At 48.7% G+C, this 26,813-nt stretch overlaps 1 protein-coding gene across 6 annotated transcripts in view; it reads left to right on the forward strand.

The window, feature by feature from the left end:
• Positions 1–785: 785 nt before the first annotated feature.
• HSPG2 (heparan sulfate proteoglycan 2) overlaps positions 786–26,813 on the forward strand; it is a 173,273-nt gene continuing 147,245 nt past the window's right edge. For all 6 annotated transcript variants that reach the window (XM_056795621.1, XM_056795623.1, XM_056795625.1 and 3 more), the window contains exon 1: positions 786–922. In XM_056795621.1, the coding sequence (XP_056651599.1) occupies positions 866–922 (57 nt within the window). In that variant the 5' untranslated portion in view covers positions 786–865. The remainder of the gene's footprint in view (positions 923–26,813) is intronic.

The raw sequence follows: 26,813 nt of genomic DNA on the forward strand, positions 1-26,813 counted from the left end.
GAATGTATAGGATCATAGATTTTGACCTGGAAAGGCACTTAGAGGCTATATGGTCTAAACTCCTTCATTTTGCAAAAGAGGAAACAGAGTCATAAAGAGTTTAAGTCAACTTAGACCACTCAGAGTGTAAGCTATACAAGCAACATCTGAACCCAGGACCTCTGACTCCAAAATTCAAGTATTGCTTGGAGCCATACTTTCCTACTGTAGGAGTTCCAGTGTGGGTATACAAGCCTTAAATTACTGGGTGAGATGCCAGACTTGCCCAAGGGACCAGGAGGTACTAGCAGGATGGCACAGCACTTCAAGTCCAAACCCCTTTATTTTACAGAGGGGAGAAACTAAGGCACAGAAACTAGTGGACTTGTCCAAGGCTGCCCAATAGTCGAACCCAAAGGAGCTCACTTTCCTCCAGCTTTCGCAGTCTGCCCACTGGGTATGGCTCTTTTCCCTTTCCCTGGCCCCAGTCTTCCGGGCAGGTTTCTGCGAGCCTGACCAGATCAGGTCCCTCCCCGCAGCAGCTCACTCGGTCAGTCCATTAGGACCCCTGAAGGTCTCCTCGCGCCCCCGCGCCCCCGCCCCCGGTCCCATCCCGACTCCAGGCCGGGTTTGGCGGGGAGCCGGCCCTGGGCCGCTGCCCCGCTGGGGAGGTAGGGGGCGGAGGGGGGGGGCCCGCTCGGGGGCCCAGACAAAGGGCCAAGTTGGCTGCGCGGCCCGGGCTCCAGCCGCCTGGGCCGGGCCGGAGGCGGGGCCGGGGCTGGAGGCGGAGCCGGAGCCGGTGGGAGGCGGGGGCTGGGGCTGGGGGACAGAGAGCCGGGGCGCCTCGCCGAGCCCGAGCCCGAGCCGAGGCGAGCGGGCCGCAGACATGGGGCCACAGGCGGTGCGGACGGGGCTGCTGCTGCTGCTGGGCCCCCTTCTCAGCGTGAGTCCGCTTGTGCCATCCCTTCCTACCCCTCATTCCTCCTCCCTGCCTGCCCGCCTCCTTCCCTCCTCCCCGCACCTTCGGCAACTTGGGAAACTTGGTGCGCCCAGAGAGCAGCTTGGCTCGGCCGCCCGCGGGCTGCCCGGAGACTGGGTGGGACAGGGGGTCGGGGCACCTTTGCCATGCGTCCATATCCTCGCGAGCCGCGTGATGTCCCTCCCGGGCCCGGGGCCCTCCGAGCAAGGAGAGGGCTGGACTGGAGGGGAAAGGGCACCCGGGGTGCGGAGAGAGGGAGAGGCCGGAGCCCGCGCCCTCCTAGCACTCTGGAAACTTGGAGCGCTCGGAGAGAAGTGGACTTCTCGGGGGCTGGGGACAGCCGAGTCCCTGCCGGGGTCTCTCCCAGAAAGCAGAGGGCAAGGCAGGGCCCCCCGGGACCGGGCACTTCTCGCTCCCGCCCCGGGAGCCCAGACCCCCGAGGAGAAGGGCCGGTCAGGGGGGCTGTTCGGGCCGGAGGATGAGAGGCCCTAGTCCCAGTGCGTGCTGGGGATCTGGCTGCGCCGCGGTGACCTGCTCATGCCACGCACCGGGCTGGCCCCGGGGGACCCGAGAGGGGAGAGGATCGGGAGAGATGGGCGGGACCCGGCCCGCGCGTGGGGACTGTGGGCGGGGTCGTCGCCCCTAGTGGGGAGAGTGGGTGGGGCCAGCGTCTCGGGTGGGAGGCCAGCCAGACCCTCTCGGGGACCTCGTGGATAGTGTGGTGGTGCTAAGTGTTTGCTCCCATGGAAAGAGTAGTGAGGTGGGGGGCTCTCATGGGGGAAAGAAGCACAGATGATCCCTCCCTCTGGGCCTCAGTTTACTGATGATCTCCAGGGTTTGGGGAAAGTGGCCGCGGGGTTGTGGGGGTTCCGAATCCTCTTAGCTTCTTTAACTGGGTCAGGATGACCCAGGAGATTCCTTTTTTGGGGGGGAGGGCGCGGTGGAATGAGGTCAGCTTTAAGGCTACTTATTTGGGAACAAGACTGGCTAGAATTGGCCTCCCCTGACCCTATCCTCAATGGAACACTGAAGGTGTTGAATTAGATCTCTGTGGTCCCCTCCATCTTAAAAAAAAAAAAAGAGAGAAAAAGGGAGGCCTGGGACTGGGCGTGGGGAGGGGACTTGCCCACAGTAATAAGCCCTTCCATTCCTGGCTCCTGCTGGGCTGTGAGCCTGAGCCCTAGGGAGGGCCCTGGTCAGGCACCCTGCTGTGAAGGGCCCCAGAGAACAGCTGCTTTTCCATTAATAAGTAGATATTTGACTCATCCCATCCGACCCTGCCCTAAAGGACCTCGTAGCTGGGAACAAGAGACTCCCTAACGGTGTAAGACCACAGATGGATGCCAAACTGACCTCAGGGACCATCTTGCCCCAACCCCTCCTTCTACAGATGGGCAGGTTGAGGTTCTGAAAGATCAGAGAGGGAAATCTCTTAAGGGATGGAGAGGGGGAAAAAGGCTCCCCAAATCCAGGCAGATCACCATCACTCACAGCGTTTGTTTGTGTCCCGCTTGGAGGTTTCCTAGGTAATTCCTCAAAACATTCCTTTAAGGTAGATAGACGAGTATTTATAAGATTATAGCCCCACAGCTGGAAGGGACCTTGCTGCTTTTGGGGCCCATCCTCCTCCTTTGACTGCAGAAGGCTCCGGAGCCTGGGCCAGGATGACCCCAGGGCTTCTCTTGGGGAGGGGGGATTTTGAGGTATGTGGCAAGCCTTAAGGCTACTTATTTGGGAACAAGACTGGCTTCCACAAGAAGTGGCTTGCCCAGATCCACACAGCTGGTAGCAGGCAGCAGTTCGTATCTTCTTGACTCCAGAGCTCCTTCCTCTAACCACGGTGCCTCGTGCTGGTCCTCTCCTCTCTGGTGTAATGAAAATTGTCCTGGATTTGGAGTAGGTGGTCCTGGGTCTAAAATCACTTCCACTCCTTCAGCCTCTGTCCTCTCTTCTGTAAAATGAGTAGTAAAATGATGGGTTGGTATTAAGCAGTAAAAAGAGATCTCAGCAGGTTGCAGAATGACTTTAAAGGAAAAAAAGGCACAAATTAACATTGTCTTTGTTGTGTTGTATTTTTATGCATTTTGTTAAACAGTTCCAAACTCCTGGGTTTTTTTTTAAAACCCTTACCTTCTGTTTTGGAATCAATACCATGTATTGATCCCAAAGCAAAAGAGTGGTAAGGGGTAGGCAATAAGGGTTGAGGGATTTGTCCAGGGTCACACAGCTGGGAAGAGTCTGGGATCAGATTTGAACCCAGGACTTCCCATCCATAGGTCTCAATCTACCAAACTACCTAGCTGTCCCCTAAATGCCATTAATGTTTTTTAATTTTTGAAAAATTAAAATTATTTAATTAAAAATTTTTATTGTCATGGAAAATCCACTTTCATCTTGGTCATTGGTGTAAGAGTAAACTCATACATTACCCCAACCCCAAAGTAAAACCAAAGATACCCTCCAGCAGTTCTTTCTCAGGAGGCAGAGAGCATTCCCCATCATCAGCCTTTCAGGATTGTCCCAGCTCACTGCCTGGCTGAGAGTAGCCACATTTTCACAGATAATCATGGAGCACTATTGCTATTACTATGCACAATGTTCTCCCAGTTCTGCCCTAAAAGTCACTGAAAATGCCCTCATTTTGACACGTTTGCTCTAGAAGAGCTGGAAGGTTCTGGATCTTTTCCCCCAATCCTTCCATAGGACCAGCTTCACTAAAGCTTCTTCCTTCACCCCGTGTGAGAATGTAAGCCTGATTCCGGCAGAGCAGGCCAGACGGAGCCCAAGTTCTGCCAGGGAGGGCTGCGGACCCTGGAAAGGCGATGGTCCCAGCCGTGGCTCCCAGCAGAGGACTAGACTAGCTTGGCTGAGGGTGGAGAGGTGCCTTGTCTTGATGGATGGATTTTTTTTTAGCTACAGCCTCTTTGAACCAAGTCCTCTTTTTTTAGAAGGGCCTGTGATCTGGGTGGACCCTCTCCAGGACAAGATCTTAAATTTAAAGCCAAAGAGACCTGAGAGACAGCCTGGTCCAGCAGATGAAGAAACTGACAGTCACTTAAAAGCGGGAAATTAACAGATAGGAAGCCGCAGAACTGGGCTTGGAGTTCACATCCCTCTGAGTACAAATCTGCTCCCAGCCTCTAAAATTCTTCCTCTTCTGCTAAAATAGTGTCAAAAATTTGTGGGAGAATTGTGGGGGAGGGAGGCGGATTCCCCAGCCCCAGCCCCAGCCCCAGCCCCAGCCCCAGCCCCTGCCCGCCCTGACTCCAGCTGGTTCTCTGGACACAGGAGCCCTTGGTTCCATTCATAGGAAAAGAGAAGGGAGTGTCTCTAATCCCGAAGCCTGGAAAGTAGTTGGTGGTGAGAGGCCTGGAGAATTGGAATGAACTCCCAGGGAAGAGGGGAGGCTGGGGTGGGGTCCGTGGGCAGGGAGTTGGGTGGGCGGAATGTGGGGGGATGTGCCAGGCATCCCTGTGGCTGGCTTAGCCCCAAGGGAGAGTTTTCTAGCCCAGCAAATGTTTACCTAGTGACTGACTATCCCTACCAATGACTTCATCTCCTTGCACCATTCCTAGGCTCACCTTGGCTCCTAGTCACTCTGCAGTTGCCCGTTCCCCCCCCCTTTCCCCCCCCCCCAGTCCTGCTAGAGCCCCTCAGATGGTCCAGGGCTCTCCCTTCCCTCCACTTTTCCTAATCAAATCCCTTTCCCCCCTAACTTGGTAGCCTGGGCTGTGCCAGAAGAGCTCTGGGCTCAGAATCAGGCTAGAGCTTTGGCTTGACTGGGACCTTCAACTCTCACTAGTCCGATGACTCACATCACTTTCTGAGACTGTTTTCTTCTCTGTAAAACAGGGATGTAATAATGCTTGGGCTGCCTTCTTCAATAATCCAACTTCTGCCATAGATACAGGAATTACTATTATGTTGATGAAAGATTTTTTTTTTAAACCCATACACTACTAAGTGCTGATTCCAAGGCAGAAGAGCAATAAGGGCTAGGCAGCTGGAGTTAAGTGACCTGCCCAGGGTCACACAGCTAGGAAGTGTCAGAGACCAGATTTGAACCCAGGTTCTCCTATCCTCCATATCTACTGTGCTAGCTAATTGCCCCTGAATTATTATTTTTTTGTTGTTTGATTCCTTAAAAACCCTATGCCTTTCATGCCTTGTGGATACCTTCTTCTCCCTATACACCCACATTTAGCCCTTCTGGCCTCCCTCCAGCACCTTATTAGAATGTTTAAAAATAACCAGATAGGGGTGAGGGTAGAGAAGAGTGAAATGTTTAGAAATGAAAGTAATGGAGAAACAAAATATATTACTAAAGTTAAAAAAATTAAATTTTTAGTTAGAGAACCTGGTTTTAAATCTCAGTAACTTAAAAAGACAATAACAAAAAACTTCCCTTCTGTCCTAGAATCAATACTGTGTATTGGTTCCATGGCAGAAAAGCAGTAAGGGCTAGGCAATGGGGATTAAATGATTTGCCCAGGGTCACACAGTTATCTTGAAGACAGATTTGAACCCAGGACAACCTCTCATCTCTAGACCTGACTCTCAGTCCACTGAGCTACCTCCCTGCTCTGAGTCCCAATAACTTTTGCTTCTACGACTACTAAACAACTAAACTACTGACTACTACTACAACTAAATAAATATTCCTTATTTAGTCTTGGTCAAATCACTGAGCCTCAGTTTTCTCATCTATAAAATAAGGGAATTGGACTAGAAGACTAGCTTTTGAAGTCTTTTCTAGCTAGAGATCTGTGGCCTTAATTCCCTTCTAGATTTGACATGACATTGTATAATCTAAGATCTTCCCTACCTCTAAAGGCCTGAGTTTGAACGATACTTCTTCCTCCTCTTCCTCTTCTCTTCTTCTTCCTCCTCTTCCTCTTCTTCCTCCTCCTTTTTCTCCTCTTCCTCTTCCTCTTCTTCCTCCTTTTCTTCCTCCTCCTCTTCCTTCCCTTCTCCCTCCTCCTTCTCCTCTTCCTCCTCCTCCTCTTCCATCTCCTTTTTGTCCTCTTTCTCCTCTTCCTCTTCCTGTGTTCTAAGCACTCTCTCAGGTCTGACATCCTCTGCTCTATGATAAATCAGGCTCTTTTCTGGCTGAGAGTCTCAGCAGCTCAAAGCCCCTGAAATCTCTCTGGCCTTTAGTAAATATCTTTAGTTTCTTCCCGTTTCCCTCCTTCCACCTATAAGCTTTCAGGTCATTCAGTATCCGGGGCCCAAAGTTGTATCTGGAGTCTCTCCATGGGAAGCCTCCAGGTGGATTAGTGGGAGCCCCCCATATGGCATGGGGAGGCCCTCCATTCATGGGGCAGCTCTCTTGCTTACAATCTCTGTGACCTTGAGCAAGTCACATCCCTTTTGCAGTGATTCCTCCCCTCTATAATGAGTTGGATGGGCTCAAGGATCCCCAAACGGTTCTTCCAGCTTTCCAGCAGACTCTGTCCCACCTGGGGCCTCGAGGTCACATCCTTTCTGCTCCAGTCATATCCTCTCTCCTCCTTCTGATTTACTTTTTATTGCCACCATCCCCCCAACTCGCCTGGGGTCTTATTTCCTCCCAGGAAGGAAAAGGGAGTGGGTGGGCTCCCCACTAGAGCAGGCTCTGTTCCTGAGAAGCCTGAGGACTTTTCCAGAGTGGGGGAAGGGAAGCCTTGGATCCTTCCTCTCTGGAGTCCAAGTACTTTAGCTATTCCTTGGCCTTGCAAAATCTGAACACCTGGCTTTTCTGGAATCATAGGGTTTATGATGAAAGATCATAAAAATCCCTTCATTTGACCAGTGGGGAAACTGAGGTCCACTAATAGAGAAAAAGTGACCCCAAAGTCACAAATGCCATGGCTAGTATGAGCTTAGGAAAAAAAATCATTTCCTCTTTCTCCGACTCTGTGTTCACCTCTGTAAAATGGGTCTAATATTGCTGATCCTGCCTCCTTCACAGGGTTATTTGGAGACTGGAATGAGATTGGTCTTTGCCATCATAAAGTTGTTCTTGCTCCCCGTGTATCTTCTCCCTTGCCCTGGCCCCCACGAGGCCATCCTCATCTCCTTCTGCCTTTTTTCCTTTGTCACGTTTCATCTTCATCCCATGCACATAGTAAGTGCTCTGATGTTTAGAAACACTTTGATTGTTCTTTTTTTAGTCCCATGATTCAGCTCAGCTCAACAAGTCCTTATTGAAAGCTGCCCATAGGCCAAGGCCCAACATGGAAAACAAGACAGTGGCTCAATGAACATTTGGGAAAGGGCTGCTGAGCACATTTGGGCAATGCTAATAGGCCGTAGATCCTTTTTTTTTTCCTTCTCAAACCCTTACATTCTGCCTTAGAATCGATATCTCCCAAGGTATCCTTGGGACACTTTCATGGTCAGTGATATTTCTTGATATCTTCATTTTTTTAAAAATCACCTTCTGTTTTAGAATCGGTACTAAGTATTGGCTCTAAGGCTTCTAGAAGAGCGGTAAGGGCTAGTTAATGGGGATTAAGTGACTTGCCCAGGATCACCCAGCTAGGGAGTGTCTGAGGCCACATTTGAACTCAGGACCTCCCATCTCTGGGCCTGACTCTATCCACTGAGCTACCTAGCTGCCCAGGCCATAGATCCTAAAGAGTGACTAGTCTTATGTGAACTAAGAGGAGAGAGGGCAGGAAGAAGTGGGGAGGGAGAGAAAGAGAAGAGAAGAGAGAGACAGACAGACAGAGAGCGAGAGAGAGAAGAGACAGAGAGAAAGAGGGAGAGACAGAGACAGACCAGAGATAGAGAGAAAGAGGAAAGGAGAGGGGGAGAGGAAGAGAGGGAGAGAGGTGGGAGAGAGACACACAGAGAGGAAGAGAGACAAAGAGAGGAGGAGAGAGAGAGAGAGAGAGAGACAGAGAGAGAGAGAGAGACAGAGAGAGAGAGACAGAAAGAGAGACAGAGAGAAAGAGACAGAGGGAAAGACAGGATGGAGGGAGAGAGAGAAAGACAGGAGGGAGAGAGAAAGACAGGAGAGAGAGGGGGAGGGAGAGACAGGATAGAGGGAGGGAGAGAAAGACAGGAGAGAGACAGAATGGAGGGAGGGAGAGACAGGAGGAAGGAAGGGAGAGAAAGGAGAGAGAGGGAAAGACAAGATGGAGAGAGGGAAAGACAGGAGGGAGAGAGAAAGACAGGAGAGAGAGGGAGGGAGAGACAGGATGGGGGAGGGAGAGACAGGAGGAAGGAAGGGAGAGAAAGGAGAGAGAGGGAAAGACAAGATGGAGAGAGGGAGAGAAAGACAGGAGGGAGAGAGAAAGACAGGAGAGAGAGGGAGGGAGAGACAGGATGGAGGGAGGGAGAGACAGGAGAGAGAGGGAGAGAGGATGGGGAGGGAGAGACAGGAGAGAGAGGGAGAGACAGGATGGAAGGAGGGAGAGAAAGACAGGAGAGAGAGGGAGGGAGAGACAGGATGGGGAGGGAGAGACAGGAGAGAGAGGGAGAGATAGGATGGAAGGAGGGAGAGAAAGACAGGAGAGAGAGGGGGAGGGAGAGACAGGATAGAGGGAGGGAGAGAAAGACAGGAGAGAGAATGGAGGGAGGGAGAGACAGGAGGAAGGAAGGAAGAGAAAGGAGAGAGAGGGAAAGACAAGATGGAGGGAGGGAGAGAAAGGAGAGAGAGAGAGAGGGAGAGACAGGATGGAGGGAGGGAGAGACCGGATGGAAGGAGGGAGAGAGATATTGATCCTTGAGGGCTTCCTGGAGGTAGCAGGATAAGAGTTAGGTCCTGAGAATTCTTTTGACTCATTGGGCTTTCCTTTCTGGCAAGGGGGAGCTTTCCTGAGCTTGTGGGTTTTGGGGCTGGGTCTTGACCCCTCATTTCTTGTGGCCAGCTGGACCTGGAGATAGGTGGTGGTGAGATGTGATTGTAACATTTCCAAACATAAGAAGGGAAGTGACCGAGATAGCCTACTTCCTGCCTTGGGGCCTCTTGTGTCTCCTTGTAGGGTGGACTGCTGGGAAGAGGTTGGGCCTTAGACCTTTCTCTTCCCTCCTTGATAGAGTTGGTTGTTGTTAGCTGCTCCCATCTTCCACTTCTAGGAGGGGCAGCTTGGTGGGGTGGAAAGAGCCTGAGTTTGGAGTTAGATGTGGGATTGAATCTGAATTTTCTTTGTTGAACTTGAGTGAGTTATGGACCCTCAGTTTCTTCCTCTGTTGAATGAGGCTGTTAGATTAGATGATTCACAGAATTGGAGATTTGGACGAAACTTTAGTGGCAGCCACAAGGTCTAGCCTATAGCTAAAAACAAGTCCATTCCTTCCAGCTCTGACTTTTCTGAACCAATGGAGCCGCCATATTGTTCCTTTTCCTTTTGGATGTGGCCCAGCATATTTTCTGGTTACTAGGCTAGTGAATTGGACGTTATTGGTTTCATGGTAAGAGAACAGGAATGGGAGTCAGAGGGCTGGCTCTCAGCTCTGTCTTTTTCTATTAACTTTTGGCTGGGTCACTCTCTCCAGTCCAGTTCTCCTCCTCTATAAAACAGAGAAGAGCAAAGCACTTCCAGATTTACAGTGATAAGAGAGGCCGGAGGATGCAGTTGAAAGAGCATTGTCTCTGGTGTTGGAGTCTCTGGGTTCAGAGTCTGTCATTTACTGCTGGTGGGACTTTGAGCTAGTCACTTAACCTCTAGGACTCAGTTTCTTTTTCTGTAAAATGGACTCTATGGCCTCTTGAAGGCCTTTCTAGCTTTAGATCTAGGTTCAGAAGCCTTGTGAGATAGGTAATGGAAATAGTATTCCCATTTTGTGGATGATGATGGAATTTATCACTCTACTGATATCAGGAACTCCCACATAAAGAAACTCCATCTGTCCGTGCAGGTCATGGTTTTATAGGGTTGCCTAAAGCCTTTAGAGGTTCAGGGACTTGGCCAGGGTCACCCAGGCAGTGTGTAGCAGAGGCAGGATTTGAACCCAGATCTAGGAGGCCAGCTGGACCCTTCTTCTCAGTCCCATTTTACAGAGGACACCAGGGGATGCCCCCAGTCACTTAGCAAGAAGTTTCCCAGACCTGGAGTCAGGAGGAGGACCTCCAGTTCTTGCTGCTCTTCTGGCTTAGAATGGATATTAAAACAGAAGGGAAAGGTGTTAAAAGAAGATCCCAGAGCTAGGAGCTCTCCGGAGCGTGGGGATCCTCTCCATGGTCTTTAATCATCCTCGTATGATCTTCTCCTGGGAATGGTTAGGAGAGCGGTTCCTAAGCTGGCAAGGGCTAGCGAAGGGTGGGCTGATGGCGATGCTCACTTCTCATTGGGCCCCTCAGAACCGGAGAAGGAGCCAGAGAACCCTGGGCTTCAGAGCAGGCAGAGACAGGACCCTCCTCCCTCCTGTCCCTGGTGGCCCCGCTCCTCCGGGCAAGGGCTGCTCCTCTCTATCAGGGGAGCTGCCTCCCCTGGCCCAGGCTTGTTCCCTCACAGCGTCCGGGCAAGTTGGGATCTGAGCTCCCCGTGCGAGGATGGGGCCCGGAGGGAGAGGAGGCTTAGAAGGAGGGACGAGGCATCGGAGCTGGGAAGCTGGAAGGGGGCACCGTGTGGGGCAAACAGCTGGGTTCTCGGTCCGAGCTTTGCAGGGCTGGGACCCGATGCTTAGAGGATCCAGAAGGCCGGCCTCCCACACGAGGTCACACCAAGAGGAGCCATCAGAGGCTTGGATCATGGGAGCTCAGATTTAGAGCTGGGAGGGACCTCAGAGGTCATTCTGTTCATACCCTCATCCTCCCACTCATTTTATAGAGGAGGAACCGGAGATCTAGAGGGTTGAAGGGACTGGGTCATAGAACCTTAATCAATGCCTGAGGGAGGATTCCAACCCAGGCCCTTTGACTTCAGAACCTGTGTACCACCTGCCTCCCTCCCTGGTATTCCAAGATCCCACCTATGGCTAAAAGTATTCCAGGTGGCTGCCTAGTCAGGAAGACCTGTATTCCAATCCTGCCTCTGCTTGGGGGACCCTGGCTAAGCCACTGACCTCTGAGGGTTTTAGGCAACTCTATAATAAACAAAGAAACAAACGAATGCATGAATAAATAAAATAAAAATAAATTTAGTTTAAAATTTAAAAAATAAAAATTTTCTTAAATGAAAATAAATAAATAAATAAAGCCCTTTGACTTCAGAATCAGTGTACCACCTGCCTTGCCTCCTTTCCTGACATTCTAAGCTTTTACAGACCCCTAAATCTTCTGATTTTATTTTATTTTTGAGTCCCTCCATTTCCCACATTTTTATTAATGTCTTGGATGAAGACATGATATCTGCAAAGAGCAGAAATCTGCTTTCAGAGATTCCCCTAGACCGGTTTATAGAAGAGTAAAGCAAAATAACAGTGACTTGCTCAAGGTCACACAACCAGATGGGATGGTAGTGAGTCTCCAGAGTCCCAGACCAGGAATGTTTCTACCGTTCTCAGTTGCTCAGGAGTGAGTTATGGGTTGGGGAGATAGCCAGTGAACATCTCTAGTACAGGCCAGTCAGACTAGGAAAAGACACCTTGTCCCATTAGCCTGGGGATCCCCTCCAAGGCTAGGTCTTGGGGCTGTTCCTAGAGACTAATGGAAAGGGTTCAACAAGATGGGGATTGATGTGGAGAGAGGAGCCCGGAATAGCTGTAGTCCAGGGATCCAGGAGGCCCTCCTAGAGATGTCTAAGGCTCCACCTCTACATTCATTCATTCATTCATTCATTTCCTCTTTCATTCCATTTGTAAATATTTATTAAGCACCAACTATGTGCCAGGCACCGTGCTAAGTGCAGAGGATACAAGAAGTATTCATCGAGTGCCAAGTCTGTGCTAGGCCCTGTGGTAAGCCATCTAGTCCAACCCATATCTCAAAAGGAAGCCTGTTTCCTCCAGCTCCAAACCAATGGAGCCGCCATATTGTTTCTCTCCCTCCTGAATGTGGCCCAGTGTCGTTCTCTGGGGACAAGGCAATGAACTGGACTTTATTGGTTCCAGGGAATGAAACGATTCTTATCTTTAAGGAGCTTCCCTTCTGGCTGGGAGAACCCACACAAACATAGACAATCAAATGCAAAGATATTTCTGGGGGAAGCACTTCAGCAGCCTCTTGCAGGAACTAGTTCTGGGGCTGAGCTTTGGCTCAAAGGTGAGGAGAGAGAGAGGGCATTCCAGGCTTGGGGGAACAGCAAAGGCTGGAGGGCAGGAAAGAGTGCCGGCCAGGAGAGTCAGTAGGTCTTTGGGGCTGGAATGTGAAGTGCCTGAAGGAGAGGAAGGAGGAAAGGTAGGCAAGCTGGAGCCAGACTGGGAAGGGCTTCAACAGCAAACAAAAAATGGATTTTATCTTCAAGGCAGTGGGGGAGTCCCTGGACAGGGGACGGACGGGGTCAGACCTGCTCTTCAGGAATCTTCCTTGGGCAGCCAAAGATCGGAAGTATAACTTTTGGGGGCAGCCAGATAGCTCAGTGGATGGAGAGCCAGGCTCAGAGATGGGAAGTCCTGGGTTCAAATCTGGCCTCAGACACTTCCCAGCTGTGAGACCCTGGACAAGTCACTTAACCCCCTTTGCCTAGCCCTGACCACTCTTCTGCCTTGGAACCAATACACAGTATTGATTCTAAGATGGAAGTTAAGGGTTTATAAAAATAAATAATCTCCCCCTCTCTCATTTCATCTCCCAACATTAAATTCCTACTCATCTCTTCTTTCAACATTTCCTTTTTTCTCATTACATATTTATATTCCTATTTCTTATATATTTTATATAATTTATTTTTTCTTCTATATATTTCTTATTATATATTTGATATCCACAGATAGGAACATTTTTCTAATGCAAAGAACAGAAAGGGAAGATTGTATCTGACTCCGTGAATCTGTGATGTTCAGCTTGGTTTGTTTGTTTGTTTTTAGCATATATTAAATTTAACACAGTAGATTCAACACTGCCCTGCTTGTCTGTGTCCCTTTCTGAACTTGGTTTTTCCTCTCTTCTGTGTATATTTTTAAATGTTTCATGGATGCCCTCTCCTCACGACGCACAAAGTCCCACAGTTGGTGCTGGGTCTACAAAGGTGAAAAATTATCCCTACTCTCACAGCGTGACACAGGCAAGGTGCTACTTGTCCACAGAAAAGGGAAATGCCAAAGGGAGCACCATGGGAAGGGCCAACGTGTATGCTAAGAAAATGTGGAAGGAAAGAGGGAACTCTTAATTGAGGAGACTGAGACACCTAGTCTTGAAGAAGGGGTAAAGGATAACAGAGGAAGGACTGTGTTTGGTCATTGGGGGAAGAGGCAGCTCAGCCTATGCAAATGCTTGGAGGTGGTAGAAGACAGAATGATATTGAAGAAGGGTCAGAAGTCCCATTTGACTGGAGTAGAGATCCAGAGAAGGAAGAGTGGTGAGATAAAGCTAGGGAGGCAAGGTGCAAGAGCCAGATTCAAGTAGGGCCTTCGATGCCCATTTGAGGAATTTATAGTTTTATATTTTACATCTTTATATAAGGTATAAATATTTTATATGCTTACATATTTATATGTACATAAGGTATAAATGTATATATTTTATTTCTATATTATATTTTATATGTATATAAGGTATAAATATATTTTATATATTTATTTAAGGTATAGAGGTACAAATATTATTTATATGTTTAATATATTTATATATTTTATGTATTCATACTTATATAAGTATAAAGGCATAAATATATTTTATCTATTTAGGATAAGTAGTGAGCCCAAGGAGGGTTTTGAGGGGAGGCCCTTTAAGTGCCCCAGCATCACGAGGTTTCGATGTGGCTTCTGGCTCCGGTCACTTGGAGTTTAGGCTGAAACAAACAAAATACTGGGAGAATGGAAGGAATTTCTTAAGCCAGGATTCTCTCTTCCTCGCTCAACCCTTAAATTGTGAAAACTGCTGGGCCAGGAGTCAAATACTTTCTAGTGTCCTTTCAAGCTTAACAGAGGGTATTCCTCACCCCCAGGAGGGAGTTCCTCAAGGCATTGTTGTCCCCATTTTACAGATGTGCACATGGAGATTCAGAGAAATGAATTTGCTTGTCCAGGATCTCACAGAAAGTGAAGTCTCAAAGTTCAGAGGGAAGCAACGTTTTTTGCCTGCTTTTTCCCTGTTTCTTGGCTTCGAGCTCTGGATCATCCCTGACCTCTTCCTCCTTTTTCTCTTGGAGCCCATGGGAGTAGAACTGTGGGGGAGAATGGGCTGGGTTGGCGGGTGCAGTGGGTGGGAAGGGGTCAAAGTCATTTGTGAAGGGGCCATCCCAAGAATGTGGCGGTCTGCAGGCCGGCCAGCGTCCCTTTGGCCTTGACGCCTTCTCTCTGGCCCTTATCCCCCACTCCCCCCCCCCAAGGGGCACCCGCCTTAGAGCTGGGCTCCTCTGGGGCCAGAGAGGAGCTGACAGAAACCCAGAAATATGTGTGGAACTCACAGGGCTTGGATGGGAGCTGCCCGCTTGACTCTTGTCAATAGCTGTGTTGAGAGGGGAGCAGGGAGCGGCCCTGGGGGATCCATGGAGGCAGCAGGAACAAGGAGATTCTTTCAGCTTCAAGCATGTGGCATCCCCCTGCCCCCCACATCTGCTCTCTCACTCCTGGCTGCCCATCCATGGGAGAGTCTCTTCAGGAGTCCTGCAGTTGCCTGGCAGGGCATAGGAGACTGAGGCCCTGGGGACTGTTGCTGACCACAGCCCCTCGCACTCAGCTCTCCAACTCTGGCCCTTAGTGTTGTCTTGTTCATCAGATGAAGGGCTTAGACAAGGTAATTTCATAGTCTAGAGAGGACCCAGCTCTGATACTTGGTTCTGCTATTCTGTGTTCTAAGGCAGTGCCAGCTTGGAAAACCACAAATTCACATCATCTGTGTTTTATTGTATTTTTATTTGATTTGTTAAATATTCCCCAATTACATTTTAATTTGGTTTGGGTCACTTGGGAATGTTGTGGACCCCACAGAGTGAACTTATATTCTTTTTTTTTTTAAACCCTCACCTTCCATCTTAGAATCAATACTGTGTATTGGTTCCAAGGCAGAAGAGTGGTAAGGGCTAGGCAATGGGGGTTAAGTGACTTGCCCAGAGTCACACAGCTAGGAAGTGTCTGAGGCCAGATTTGAAACCAGGACTTCCTGCCTCTAGGCCTGGCTCTCAATCCACTGAGCCACCCAGCTGCCCCATGGATGCTTCATTCTAAGGAAGCCAGAGCAGAGCCCTAACTGAGGTAGGATAGTTGGTGCTTTGTCCCAAGACAATGGAATCTGGCAAGAAATGTAGTTCGGGCCACCCTTCTATAGTGAAGAAACAAGGTGGCCATTGTAAACAGCACCTTTTAACTTAACCTATTAAATCGGAGGCAGTTTAGTGGATTGAGTAGATTGAGAACCAGGCCTAGAGACAGGAGGTCCTGGGTTTAAATTCCAGCCTCTGACTTCCTAGCTGTGCCATCCTGGGCAAGTCACTTAACTCTCCATTTCCTAGCCCCTACCACTCTTCTGCCTTAGCAAATCAATACACAATAGTGATTTTAAGATGGTCTTAAAATTAAAGAGATCTTAAAATTAAAATAAATGAATAAATAGTACCTATCTGTTGAGCCATCAGAGTAATTAACTGCTCAAGTGGATCGATCGGTTTAGCTATTTTTTATATTGTAGTATTTGCATTATGTTCAGCAGTTTTTGAATTATTAATCTTTGCATGAATTACAAAGTTGATTGGAGGGTGTGGAGGACTCATGATCTCAGGACTTGCTGCAGCTTTAGTCAACAGCCTTCTAGAAGGGAGGTGGCCCATAGTTGATCCCTATTTCTTAGCTGGCCAACGAACATCATGCTCGAATGGGGGAGTCTCAAAATGGACCTTGTTTTGGGTGAGAACCACCATCCCAAAGATGCTGGGTTCTAAGTCTTGTAGGCAGTAAATAGCAAAACTGAGATGGGAACCAAAGGCTTTAGAACCCGCCTGGACCCTGTAGATGGCACAGCCTGCGGCCGGGCCTTGTTTCCTCCTACTCTGTGTTTCTCAGTCTGAATTTCTAGGAGAGTAGACTATGGAGGGTAATATCCCATAAGGGTCCCTGCAGCAGAAAAACCTCAGATTGGGGACAGCTAGGTAGCTCAGGAGATAGAGGCAAGCCTAGAGATGGGTCAAATCTAGCCTTAAACACTTCCTTGATGAATGACCCTGGAGAAGTCACTTCATCCCCTTGTCTAGCCATTGCCCCTCTTCTGCCTTAGAACCAATCCCCAGTATTGATTCTAAGACAGAAGGTAACATTTAAAAAAAAAGAAAAGAAATCCACAAATTATTATTATCTATCCTTTATTGTTATTTCTATTTATTTCATTAAATATTTCCCAATTATATTTGAATCTGGTTCAGACTAAGTGAGATCTCCTGGGGAAGGAACTCCTGAGTAAGTCACTTATTCTCCATTGTCTACCCCTTATTATGCCAGATTTAATGTCAGGAGAGATAAGTTAAAATTGGGGCCTTGATTTCCTCTTCTATAGAATGAGGAGGCTGGACCTAAAAAATCCCAGAGCATTTATAAAGCCCCTACTATGCTCCACGGTGCTTAGTAATAGGCATACAAAGGCTAAAGGGAAATGAGTGTTTTGATAAGTAAAGGCCTGGATGTTCCAGGTCCCCAGCCCAAGCCCAAGGGAAGCTCAGAGGTGTTTGGGCCTCACTGTCCCTTTAATGGGCTCTTTGCCCCCCTGACTGTTTTCAGCATCACCCCCACCTCTCTGGCTGGGTGGAACATGTATACTTTGAGCACGGCCTGTGCCTGGAGGCTGCACTTGCATGCAGCTGGGGAGCTCTGGACCAGCTGATGGGATCCAGCCCAGAGTCTCCCTTGGGTGAGAAGAGGATGTTGCAGCTCGTGATCCCCACCCTGGCCTCTCCAGAGCTCCTCTAGGAGGCTGTTGGCTGGGCACAATGCCTTGGGGGCAGCATCCCTTCCTCTGGACCTGTGGGGCCTACCAGGGAGGCTCATGGGTGAGAGGAGGCAAAGGCTGGCAGCTAGGACAGGGATGGGGGGATGGCAGAGGGTCAGAGTGGGCAGGAGGCCCCTGAGTCTTCCTTCTGCCTACCCTCTTAGCGACTCCCCTGCCCCTTCCTCCCCCCATATTTTATAGACTCAGAAAGGCTCTGTCATGGTCCCGAGGGGGGAGCAGGACCTCAGGGGGGCCCTGATTCCTACACTCCTGTCTCTCTTCATAGCCCCCCCATCCACTCCAGGGCCAAGTGCCCAGGCGCTTGCCCCGAGTGAGCTCCGGATTCCCCAGGCTCCCGGGAAGGGCCTGCCCCACCTCCCCAGCTCTGCTGAGTCATTCTTCTCCTTCTTTGGTAGTTCCACTTTTCAAATAGTTGGGAACTCGGTCCTGCCTCCTCTTAGCTGCTGAGCTGGGCTGCACTGGACCCACTGAAGCTCTTTCCTCCTTCGTGCTGGCCCCCACGGCCTTTATCACTTTAGCAGCTCTTCTCTGCCTGGCTCATTCCCTCCTTTTGGCTCCCTGAGTCTAGAAGGAATGTTTCCTTCTGGAAAAATGGAGCAAGAGGCCTCTACCCCGCTCTGGGTCCAGCTGTGGGGCGTCAAAACCAAAACCAAAACCAAAAAAACAAAAAACTGGATTTGAAGTCAGAGGATCTGGGTTCAAATGCTCCTTAGGAGAGGTGCTTGCCACAGTACATTCAGGGAGCAATGAGGTGGCACAGGCTTGAAATCAGGAGGTCCTGGATTCCAATCTGGCCTCAGACATTTCCTAGCTGGGTGGGCAAGTCACTGAACCCCCACTACCCCATCCTTGTCTTGGCTTAAAAGTGTGACTGGGACTGAAGGTAGGGTAAAAAAAATCCATTTCATTCCTCTGAGATTTTCTCAGAGCAGCCCTGTGAAGTGAGTCGATGGAGCCAGTATTATTTGTCCCATTTTGTTTTTGTTTTTCACTCTTTTCAGTCATGTCTGACCCCATTTTGGAGTTTTCTTGGCAAAGATACTAGAATGGTTCACTATTCTTTCTCCAGCTCGTTTTCCAGTTGAGGAAACTGAGGCAAAAAGGATGAAATGACTTTCCCAGGCTCTAGTAAGGGTCTCCCTGTCTCCGAGCAGTTTTCAACAAGTTAAAAAAATTTTTATTGATGCTTTTTGGCATTTCTATCCCTGCTTTAGCGCCCACTCTTATCACAAAGAAAAACAGCTGAGTCAAACTGGCCAGCTCTGCTTTTGCTCAACCACCCCAGCTGCCTATGTTTGCAACATTCTGCATCAAGGGAAGGAAAATGAGTTTCCTCACCAGGCTTGCAGAACCAAGATTGGTTATTGCATGACTCTGATTTCGGATGCCGCGTGCTGGAGATGAAGGCAAGGGGTGGCCAGGTGGCTCCCTGGATAGACAGACAGGCCTAGACAAGAGGGCTAGACCTGGCCTCTGACACTGCCCCGCTGGGTGACCCTGGGCAAGTCACTGAAACCCTTGGCCTAGCCCTTCCTGCTCTTCTGCCTTGGGACCCATACGCAGTGTTGATTGTGAGACGGAAGGGATGGGTTTCAAACAGACAAACAAACAAAAAAAAAACAAGGCACAATATCAAGACGTGGCCACTTACCTAGCAGGGAAACTATAAGGTTGGTACAGACTGGCAGGACAGTTAATTGAGCATTTGCTAGTTGCCTGCTATATGCCAGGCATCGTGCCAGGTGCTGTTGATTCAAAGACAAAAGGGAAAGCGGTCCCTGCCTTTAAGGAGTTTATGTTCTATGGGGGCTCTTCTAAGACTATGATTCAGATGTTCAGGGGAGAGGGAATATGAACACCTGGGAGATGAGGAGCAAAGCTTCATGGAGGAGGGGATGTTTGAGCTAAGCCTTGAGATGAAGAAAGGGTGCATCCTAGGCCCAGGGGATAGCAAGAGCAAAGGCAGAAAGGTGGGAGATGAAGGAGAGGGGAGAGGGAGGGAAGGAGGAAGGGAAACAGAGAGGGAGAGAGAGGAGAGAAAGGGAGGAGAGAGAGAGAAGGGAGAGAGAGACAGAGACAGAGAGAAAGAAGGAAAGAGAAGGAGGGAAGGAGGAAGGGAGACAGAGAGGGAGAGAGAGGAGAGAAAGGGAGGAGAGAGAGAGAAGGGAGAGAGAGACAGAGACAGAGAGAAGGAAGGAAAGAGAAGGAGGGAAGGAGGAAGGGAGACAGAGGGAGAGAGAGGGAGGGAAGAGAGAGAGAGACTGAAAGGGGAGTTGAGGGAGGGAGGAAGAGGAGAGGAAGAGGGAGAGAGAGACAGGGAGAGACAAATAGAGAGAGAGGAAGAGAGAGAAAGGGACAGAAAGAGAGGGGAGAGAGACAGAAAAGAGGGAAGGGAGGGAGGGAGACAGAGAGAGACAGGGAGACAGAGGGAGAGATAGACAGAGGGAAAGACAAATGGAGAGTGAGGAAGGGAGAGAGAAAGGGACAGAGAAAGAGAAGGAAGGGGAGAGAAAGAGGCAGAGAAAGAGAGGGGAGAGAGAAAAGAGAGGGAAGGGAAGAGAAAGAGAAAGAGAGGGGAGAGAGACAGAGAAAAGAGAGGGGAAAGAGAAAAGAGAGGGAAGGGGAGAGAAAGAGAGGGGAGAGAGACAGAGAAAAGAGAGGGAGAGACAGAAAAGAGAGGGAAGGGGAGAGACAGAGAGAAGGGACAGAGAAAGAGGGGGAGAGATACAGAAGGGGGGGAGAGAGATAGAGACAGAGACAGAAAAGAGAGCAGAGGGAAGGAGAGACAGAGAGACAGAGACAGAAAGTGCACAGCTTGGTGGATAATGAGGCTGCATAGGGCCACTTTGTGGGGATTTTGAGATGTCCAACAGAGGATTTGCTATTTGATGCTTGGGGTGATGGGGGAAGCCATTGGATTCTGGCTCTTTGCAGAGATCGATGGAAGTAATGCGGCTCCCTGGGCCTGTGCTCTAGAGTAGTCTCTGGGCCTGTATGGAGGACACGTCTTAGTGGGGAGCCCTGAAGCAGGGACGCCAGGTGGAAGGCCATCCCTTGCTCAGGGAGAGGAGAGAGGCATTAAGGGCCTGAACCAGGGACTTGCCTGTAAATAGAGAAAAGGGCCTGATGGGAAGGGTAGTGTGGAGGCAGGGAGAATGAGGAGCCTGAGAACAACTGAGGCTGGGATCCTGGGGGATCTGGAGGGGCGGCGATGTCCTTGCCCAAACCGGGGAAGTTTGGAAGAGCCTCAGTTTGAGGGCTTTGGGGGAGAGGTGAGTTCGATGTTTTACGTACAAAGTGTCAGATGCTGTCACACAGTAGGAATTCTGAGGAGGGGGAGCTCGGGTGGGGATGAGAGAGGACTTTAGCTGAGCTTTGAAGGATGAGTAGACTCTGAACAGGTGGAAGGGAGGACGTTACTGAGGAGAATGGCATGTTTGAAGGCGGCCTGGTCTCCTCATCTGTCTGGTGGCTGCTTTAAATTGCATGTCTGACCCCCATTCTTGCCCCCCACCCTACCCCAACCCATCTAAGATTTCCAGTGGGGGATATTGTTTCCTTGGGGTAATAAATTGTCTTCCTTCTTGGGTTTAGCTCAGGAGTTAAAAAAAAATCAGCTTATTTTAAGATCTGTCTCTATTTAGTTAGCCTTCCACTAGGTTAAGCTAAGTCATGTTAGCTCTTTAATTTTTGTTTTGGAACCCTTACCTTCTGTCTTAAAATCAATACTAAGTATTATTTCTAATCAATAAGGCATAGGCAATTGGGGTTAAGTGACTTGTCTAGGAAGTGTCTAAGAGCAGATTTGAACCCAGCACCTCCCATCTCCAGTCCTGACTATTCACTGAGCCACCTCGATTCCCTTTTGGGTTAGCTTTTAAAGAATGTTAGAGCTGGAACAAATCCTAGAACACAGAATGTCAGAACTAAGAAGGATCCTCAAAGTCCTCATTTTGCAAGTGAGACAGTTGCTGTCCAAAGGGAAAGTGATTTCTTCAAGCTATAATCAATCAAGTGTAAAATGAAATTTTTTGCTGCCCCAGGCCATCTCTCATAAAAGTGGCCCTGGAGCTGGGTGACTCCGGTGGGAGTACCATCCAGCCCCATCCATCCACAGATAATGTGCCTTTGAACAAATTATTTGTCCTTTTTCAGGAATACAGAAGAGCAAGTTTCTAAGGACTCTGCTGGGTCTAGAGTCGGTTTTGAATAGGTAGAAAGCAGAGAAAAATGTGTTCCAGGTGGTGGGGGGACCCTAGAGACATCCCCTATTGTCTCTGGCCTGGCTACTGGGAGTGTCTATATTCCTGTCTATATTGTTGCACTGTTTGTAAGCAGGAAACCCTAAAGCCTGCTGCTGAAGTCATTAATGTTGGGGAAAGAATGAGAGGAAACCATCAGACATCCACAGGTGCCCTCCTCACTGGATCTCCCACCTTTCCCTCCAGGCACACATATATAGACAGGCCAGCTAAAATGAGGGGGTTTTAAGCGTGTATTTTGTAGGAATTGATTGGGTTTGAATGGGGAGTGAGTACAAAGAGTGAAAGATGATGCCTGAGGATGGTGGTACCCTTAGCAAAAATAAGGAAGATACTGAATTCTGTTGTTGTTTTTTTAATCCTTATTTCTGTCCTAGTATCAATACTGTGTATTGGTTCCAAGGCAGAAGAATATCCAGGGCTAAGCAATGGTAATTTGTCCAAAATGACACAGCTAGACAGTGTCTTGAGGTCATATTTGAATCCAGGGCCTTCCATCTCTAGGCCTGATGGTTAATCCACTGAGCTACCTCACTGCCCCCCTGAGTTCTGTTTTAATGACAGAATTTGAATGAGCATTGTGGGATGCTGGCAGAATTGTAGCCTGGGAGACTCTCCTTAGCCACCAGCTCCATGGACCATCTGCATGTTGACGTTGAGTTATCCCATCGTGTCCCTTCCTCCCTGGAGTATGGTACGGTTTGTGAGTATGGTGGGTGGTGGAGTTAGGGTTAAGATGAGTAATTTTGAGCTCTCAGGGAGAGAGAAAAATCAAACAAAACAAATTCAGCCATTATCCTTGTCTAAAAATGTATGTCTCAATATGCGCCTGCGGTCCATTGGCTCTGTCAGGGGGTGGGTAGGAGGCTTTACTATATAGGTCTTCTGGGATCCTGCTTGATCATGTTGATCATAATTCTTAAGTCTTAGGAGGTAGCTCAGTGGATTTAGAGCCAGGCCTAGAGATGGGAGGTCCTAGGTTCAAATCTGGCCTCAAAAACTTCCTGACTGTCTGACCCTGAGCAAGTCACTTAACCCCCTTTGCCTAGCCCTTACCACTCTTCTGCCTTGGAACCAATACACAGTATTGATTCCAAGATGGAAGATAAGGGCTTAAATTAAAAAAAAAAGAATTCTTAAGTCTTTCCAAGATGTTACTGTATAAATGATGCTCCTGTTTCTGCTCACTTCATTCTGCCTTAGTTCATGCAAGTCTTCCCAGGTTTCTCTAACACCATCTCTTTCTTCATTTCTTGTGGCACAGTAATATTCCATTACATTAATATACTCTTAATTTATTCAGCTATTTTCTAATTGACAGGCACCCCTCTATTTTCCAGTTCTTTGGTATTACATATCCACACAAGTAAACCACATAAATATTTTTGTATCTATGGGTCTTTTTCCTTAAGAATTTTTTTTCAATAGACAAAAATCTTTTTCACTCCTTCCCACTCTCCTCTCATTAAAAAAAACCAACAACGTGTAAAACATACACATAGTCAAACAGAATAAATTCCTACATTGGCCATGTCCAAAAAGGAGATTTCTCCATTTGCCTTCAGAAGTAACTGTTTTCATCTTGGCTCTTCTGAAATCACAGTAGATCATGGCATTGATCATTGTTCTTAAGTCTTTTTTTTTAAATAACCTTTACCCTCTGTCTTAGTATCAATTCAAGCAGCAAGGGCTAGGCATCATCAGGGTTAAGTGATTTGTCCAAGGGCACACCACTAGGAAGTGTCTGAGACCAGATTTGAACCCTGGTCCTCCCAACTCCGTACCTGGCACTTTATCCACAGTGCTTCCTAGCTGCTGCTTCTTAAGTCTTCCACAATTGTTTGACACCTTTATTGAAGCTGAGATGAGGAGATATTGCTGAGTGATGGGTTTTCGTTTGTTTTTAAGGATGAGGAAACTTACATACGTTTGTGGATGGTAGAGAAGGTACCATTAAAGAGGGAGAAATTGATGACTAGAAAATGAATGAGGATGATGGTGGGGCATTTTCTAGAGGAGGAGGAATGGAATTTGATCAAGGGTCCATGCAGAGGGGTTTGTTTGAGCAAGCGGAAGGGCCACCTGGCTATCCATTGGAAGAGAGAAGGACAAAAGTGGCGGAAGGCTTCCAAGTCACATTCCAAGTCTCCCACCCTATAGTTAATCCAGGAGATTTTCTCCAACACAGCCAGACCTGTTTGTCCCACATTCCTTCACCCCAACCTTCCTGGACTTCCCTACCACTCTACAGGTTCCCAGCCTTCCACCTTCTAAGCTGGAAGTTGGCCCCTCAAGTTAGTTATCAACTAAGCCTGATCTGGGAGTTCATTTCAGCTGCTGCTCAAGTGTCATTAGGACATTCCTGGCTATATCCAGGTTGAATATACCCATCAAGGAAAAAAAGAATGAACAGATAAGGGTGTGTGATCCAAGAGCCTGAACTTAAATATGATTTAAGTCAGATTATTACATTAAATGTTGGATCAATGTTTTGTGAAGTCTATAAGCACTTGTTTGGCTCCTACTGTGTACAAGACTCTCTACTGGGCACCCATTATTCAGAAAAAGAAATGTCATCAAGTTCTTAATTAAGGAGCTTACAAGTTAGTACTGGGGGATGGTGGTGAATCAGTTTTACCAGGAAAAGAGAATTAGGGAAGGCTTCCTAGAGGAGACTATTCTTGAGCTGAGCCTTTAAGGAAGGACTATCCTTTAGAAGATGAAGATGGTGGCAGAGAATCTATTTTATTTTATTTTTAAATATTTGTGGGAAAGAACTTTGGGGGTAGAAAAACAAAAGAAAAACATATGACTTATCACCTGTCACTTGTTTATATGGGGATATGATTTGGGGTTTTGGATTTAAAATATTGCTCTATTGCACAAATGAAAAATATGGAAATATTTCCCAGCTGTGTGACCCTGGGCAAGTCACTTGACCCCCATGGCCTAGCCCTGACCACTCTTCTGCCTTGGAGCCAATACACAGGATTGACTCCAAGATGGAAGGTGAGGGTTTAAAAAAAAAAGAAAAATATGGAAATAGGTATCAAGTGATAACACTTGTACAACCTAGTGGAATAGCTTGTTGGCTCTGGGAAGGGGGAGAAAAAAGGGGAAGGAAAGAAAATGAACCATGGCTATTTTTAAAGTAAGTAAATAAAAAATATTTTGGGGGGCAGTTAGAAGGCTCAGTGAAAAGAGATCCAGCCTTGAGATGAGAGGTCCTGGGTTCAAATGTGGCCTCAGATACCTCCCAGCTGTGTGACCCTGGGCAAGTCATTTAACCTCCATTGCCTAGCCCTTACACTCTTCTGCCTTGGAGCCAATTCACAGTATTGATTCTAAAATGAAATTTTGAAAAATGACGTCATTAAGTATTTCTCGATTGTGTGTAAAATATTTTAATAATAATTTAAAATTTTTTAAAATTCCAAATTCCCTCCTTTTCTCCCTTCCTTGAGAAGGAGAGCAATCTGATCGCCGTTATCAGAGTTTTGACCCAGAGGAGTTGCATATACAAAGAAAGGCCAGGAATGGCAAATGGTCCAGTCTGGAGACAAGACCACATCATCGTCCTATCATCCTAGCTGGTGCTTATAATAATAGCCAGTGCTTCAAGGCTGGCAAAGCATGTTGCGCACAGCCCTGTGAGGTAGGCGCTATTATTACCCCCATTTTACAGAGGAGGAAAATGAAGGAGGCAGTCCACCCCATGGCAGCAATTTAGGAGTCAGGCGACAGGCAGCTCCACTCTAATAATAGTAAGAACTTGGTTTAAATATATAACAATGATGATAACAGTTATAATAACTGTGGCTCTGACGGATTGTCTCTTGGGCAAATCACCTTCCTTATTTGGGCCACAGTTTTGGGTTTTTTTTTTTAAACCCATACCTTCCATCTTGGAGTCAATCCTGTGTATTGGCTCCAAGGCAGAAGAGTGGGAAGGGCCAGTCAATGGGGGTCAAGTGACTTGCCCAGGGTCACCCCAGCTGGGAAGTGTCTGAGGCCAGATTTGAACCCAGGACCTCCCCTCTCTGGGGCTGACTCTCCATCCACTGAGTCACCCAGCTGCCCCCTGGACCTCAGTTTTAGAGGGTCAGAAATTTAGAGCTGGAGGGGATCCTGAGGGTCCTCTTAGCCATCCCTCCAACCCCATTTTACAGATGAGGAAATCAAGGCCCAGAGAAGGGAGGCAGTTTGCCCTGGATCCCATAGATATAAATTGAGCGGCCTCCTTGGCATTTGAACGCAGATCCTCTGACTCCATTATCTTGGGGCCCTTTTTTCCTTTACCGAAATGGAGGGAATAATGCCCCCCCTCGTCCAGCTTCCAGGGTTGTTGGGAGGATCTGGATACGAAGGGCTTGGAAGGGTTCCCCGTCAGATGTTGGGACTTCAGCACCCGAAGGGTTAAGTGGGGGTGGGGAAGAGGGCCCAACCAGGGCTGTGATTGGCTGGAACCGGCTTTTTGTGCTCTGTCTTGGTCCTTTCTCTTCTCCGCTTTGTCCCTCCTGCCTGCTGCTGGGAGGGGAGAAAGGGTTAAGAGGGTCTCCTTCCCCCTCCCTGGAGGGGAGAGGTGAGGGGAAGGAATGTTTGATAAGATCAAAACCCTAAGCCTCCGATTCACCTCAGTGACTGAGGGGAATGTCTGCCGGGAGGGAGGAGGGGAGGCCACAGCCCCCAAAGGCCTCCCTCCCTGGGAATGTCTCAGGTGCAGCCTGGGGAAAACCCCAGGTGCCAGAGTGAACCCCGGCCAGGGTTCACGGCTCCTCGGGGCCCTCTCGGGATAGACCCCCCCAACCTAGAACGAGAGGAAGAGCCCTGTGGTCTTTCGGCCAAGATGGTGGCGGGATCTGGGTTTGAATGACGCCTTGTGACATTCTCTGTAAAATGCTAGACCCCGGGGCGGTTTTTGAGGAGAAAGCCTAAGCCCTGGGGGGGGGGGCTCCTACAGGGGTGGCCAGGTCTGGGGGGAGCCCGATACCCCCACCCCCTCTGCCTCTCCTAGAATTCAGTGCAGTCCTCAAGGCCTCCCCCTTGCTTCTCTTTGGGGAAGGCCCCGCTGTGGGCTGTGCCCCGGGGTTAATGATTTGCTGAGGTAACCCGGTGAGAAGAAGGGGGTGGCTGGAGGGATTCCAGCTTTTCTGGATGGAGAGAGTGTGTGTGTGTGTGTGTGTGTGTGTGTGTGACATTCCTGTCCTGCTGACATTCCTGCCCTGGGAGAAAGCGGCCCAAGCAGCTGAATGAGGGGGATGGGATGAGGAGGGAGGGCCTGTGTCTGGACAGCTTCTGGTCCCCTACATAGACTGGTGGGAGGCCCCCCCCCCCTGGTCTTAGATGAAATAGAGACAGTCCTATAATAATGAGCCCGGGTCCCGCCACCCCCCCAAAAGCCCAGCTCCCTCCCCCAGACTCCAGACTGGTGAGCAAACCCTACAATAATGTCAGTAAGTCAGAGCACTCCCCTTTCTGGACAAATTCCTCTCCCCCTTTCCCCTTCTTTGTGTGCCTTGGACAAGTCACTCCCCTATTCTTAAGGCCCTTTTAGTCTCTCTATAAATGAGCCGCTTGGAATAAAGCCCTCTCTTGTGAATTGGTAATAGCTAACATTTATTATAGAACC

The sequence above is a fragment of the Monodelphis domestica genome, chromosome 4, assembly GCF_027887165.1.
Source record: "Monodelphis domestica isolate mMonDom1 chromosome 4, mMonDom1.pri, whole genome shotgun sequence".
NCBI classification, from domain to species: domain Eukaryota; kingdom Metazoa; phylum Chordata; class Mammalia; order Didelphimorphia; family Didelphidae; genus Monodelphis; species Monodelphis domestica.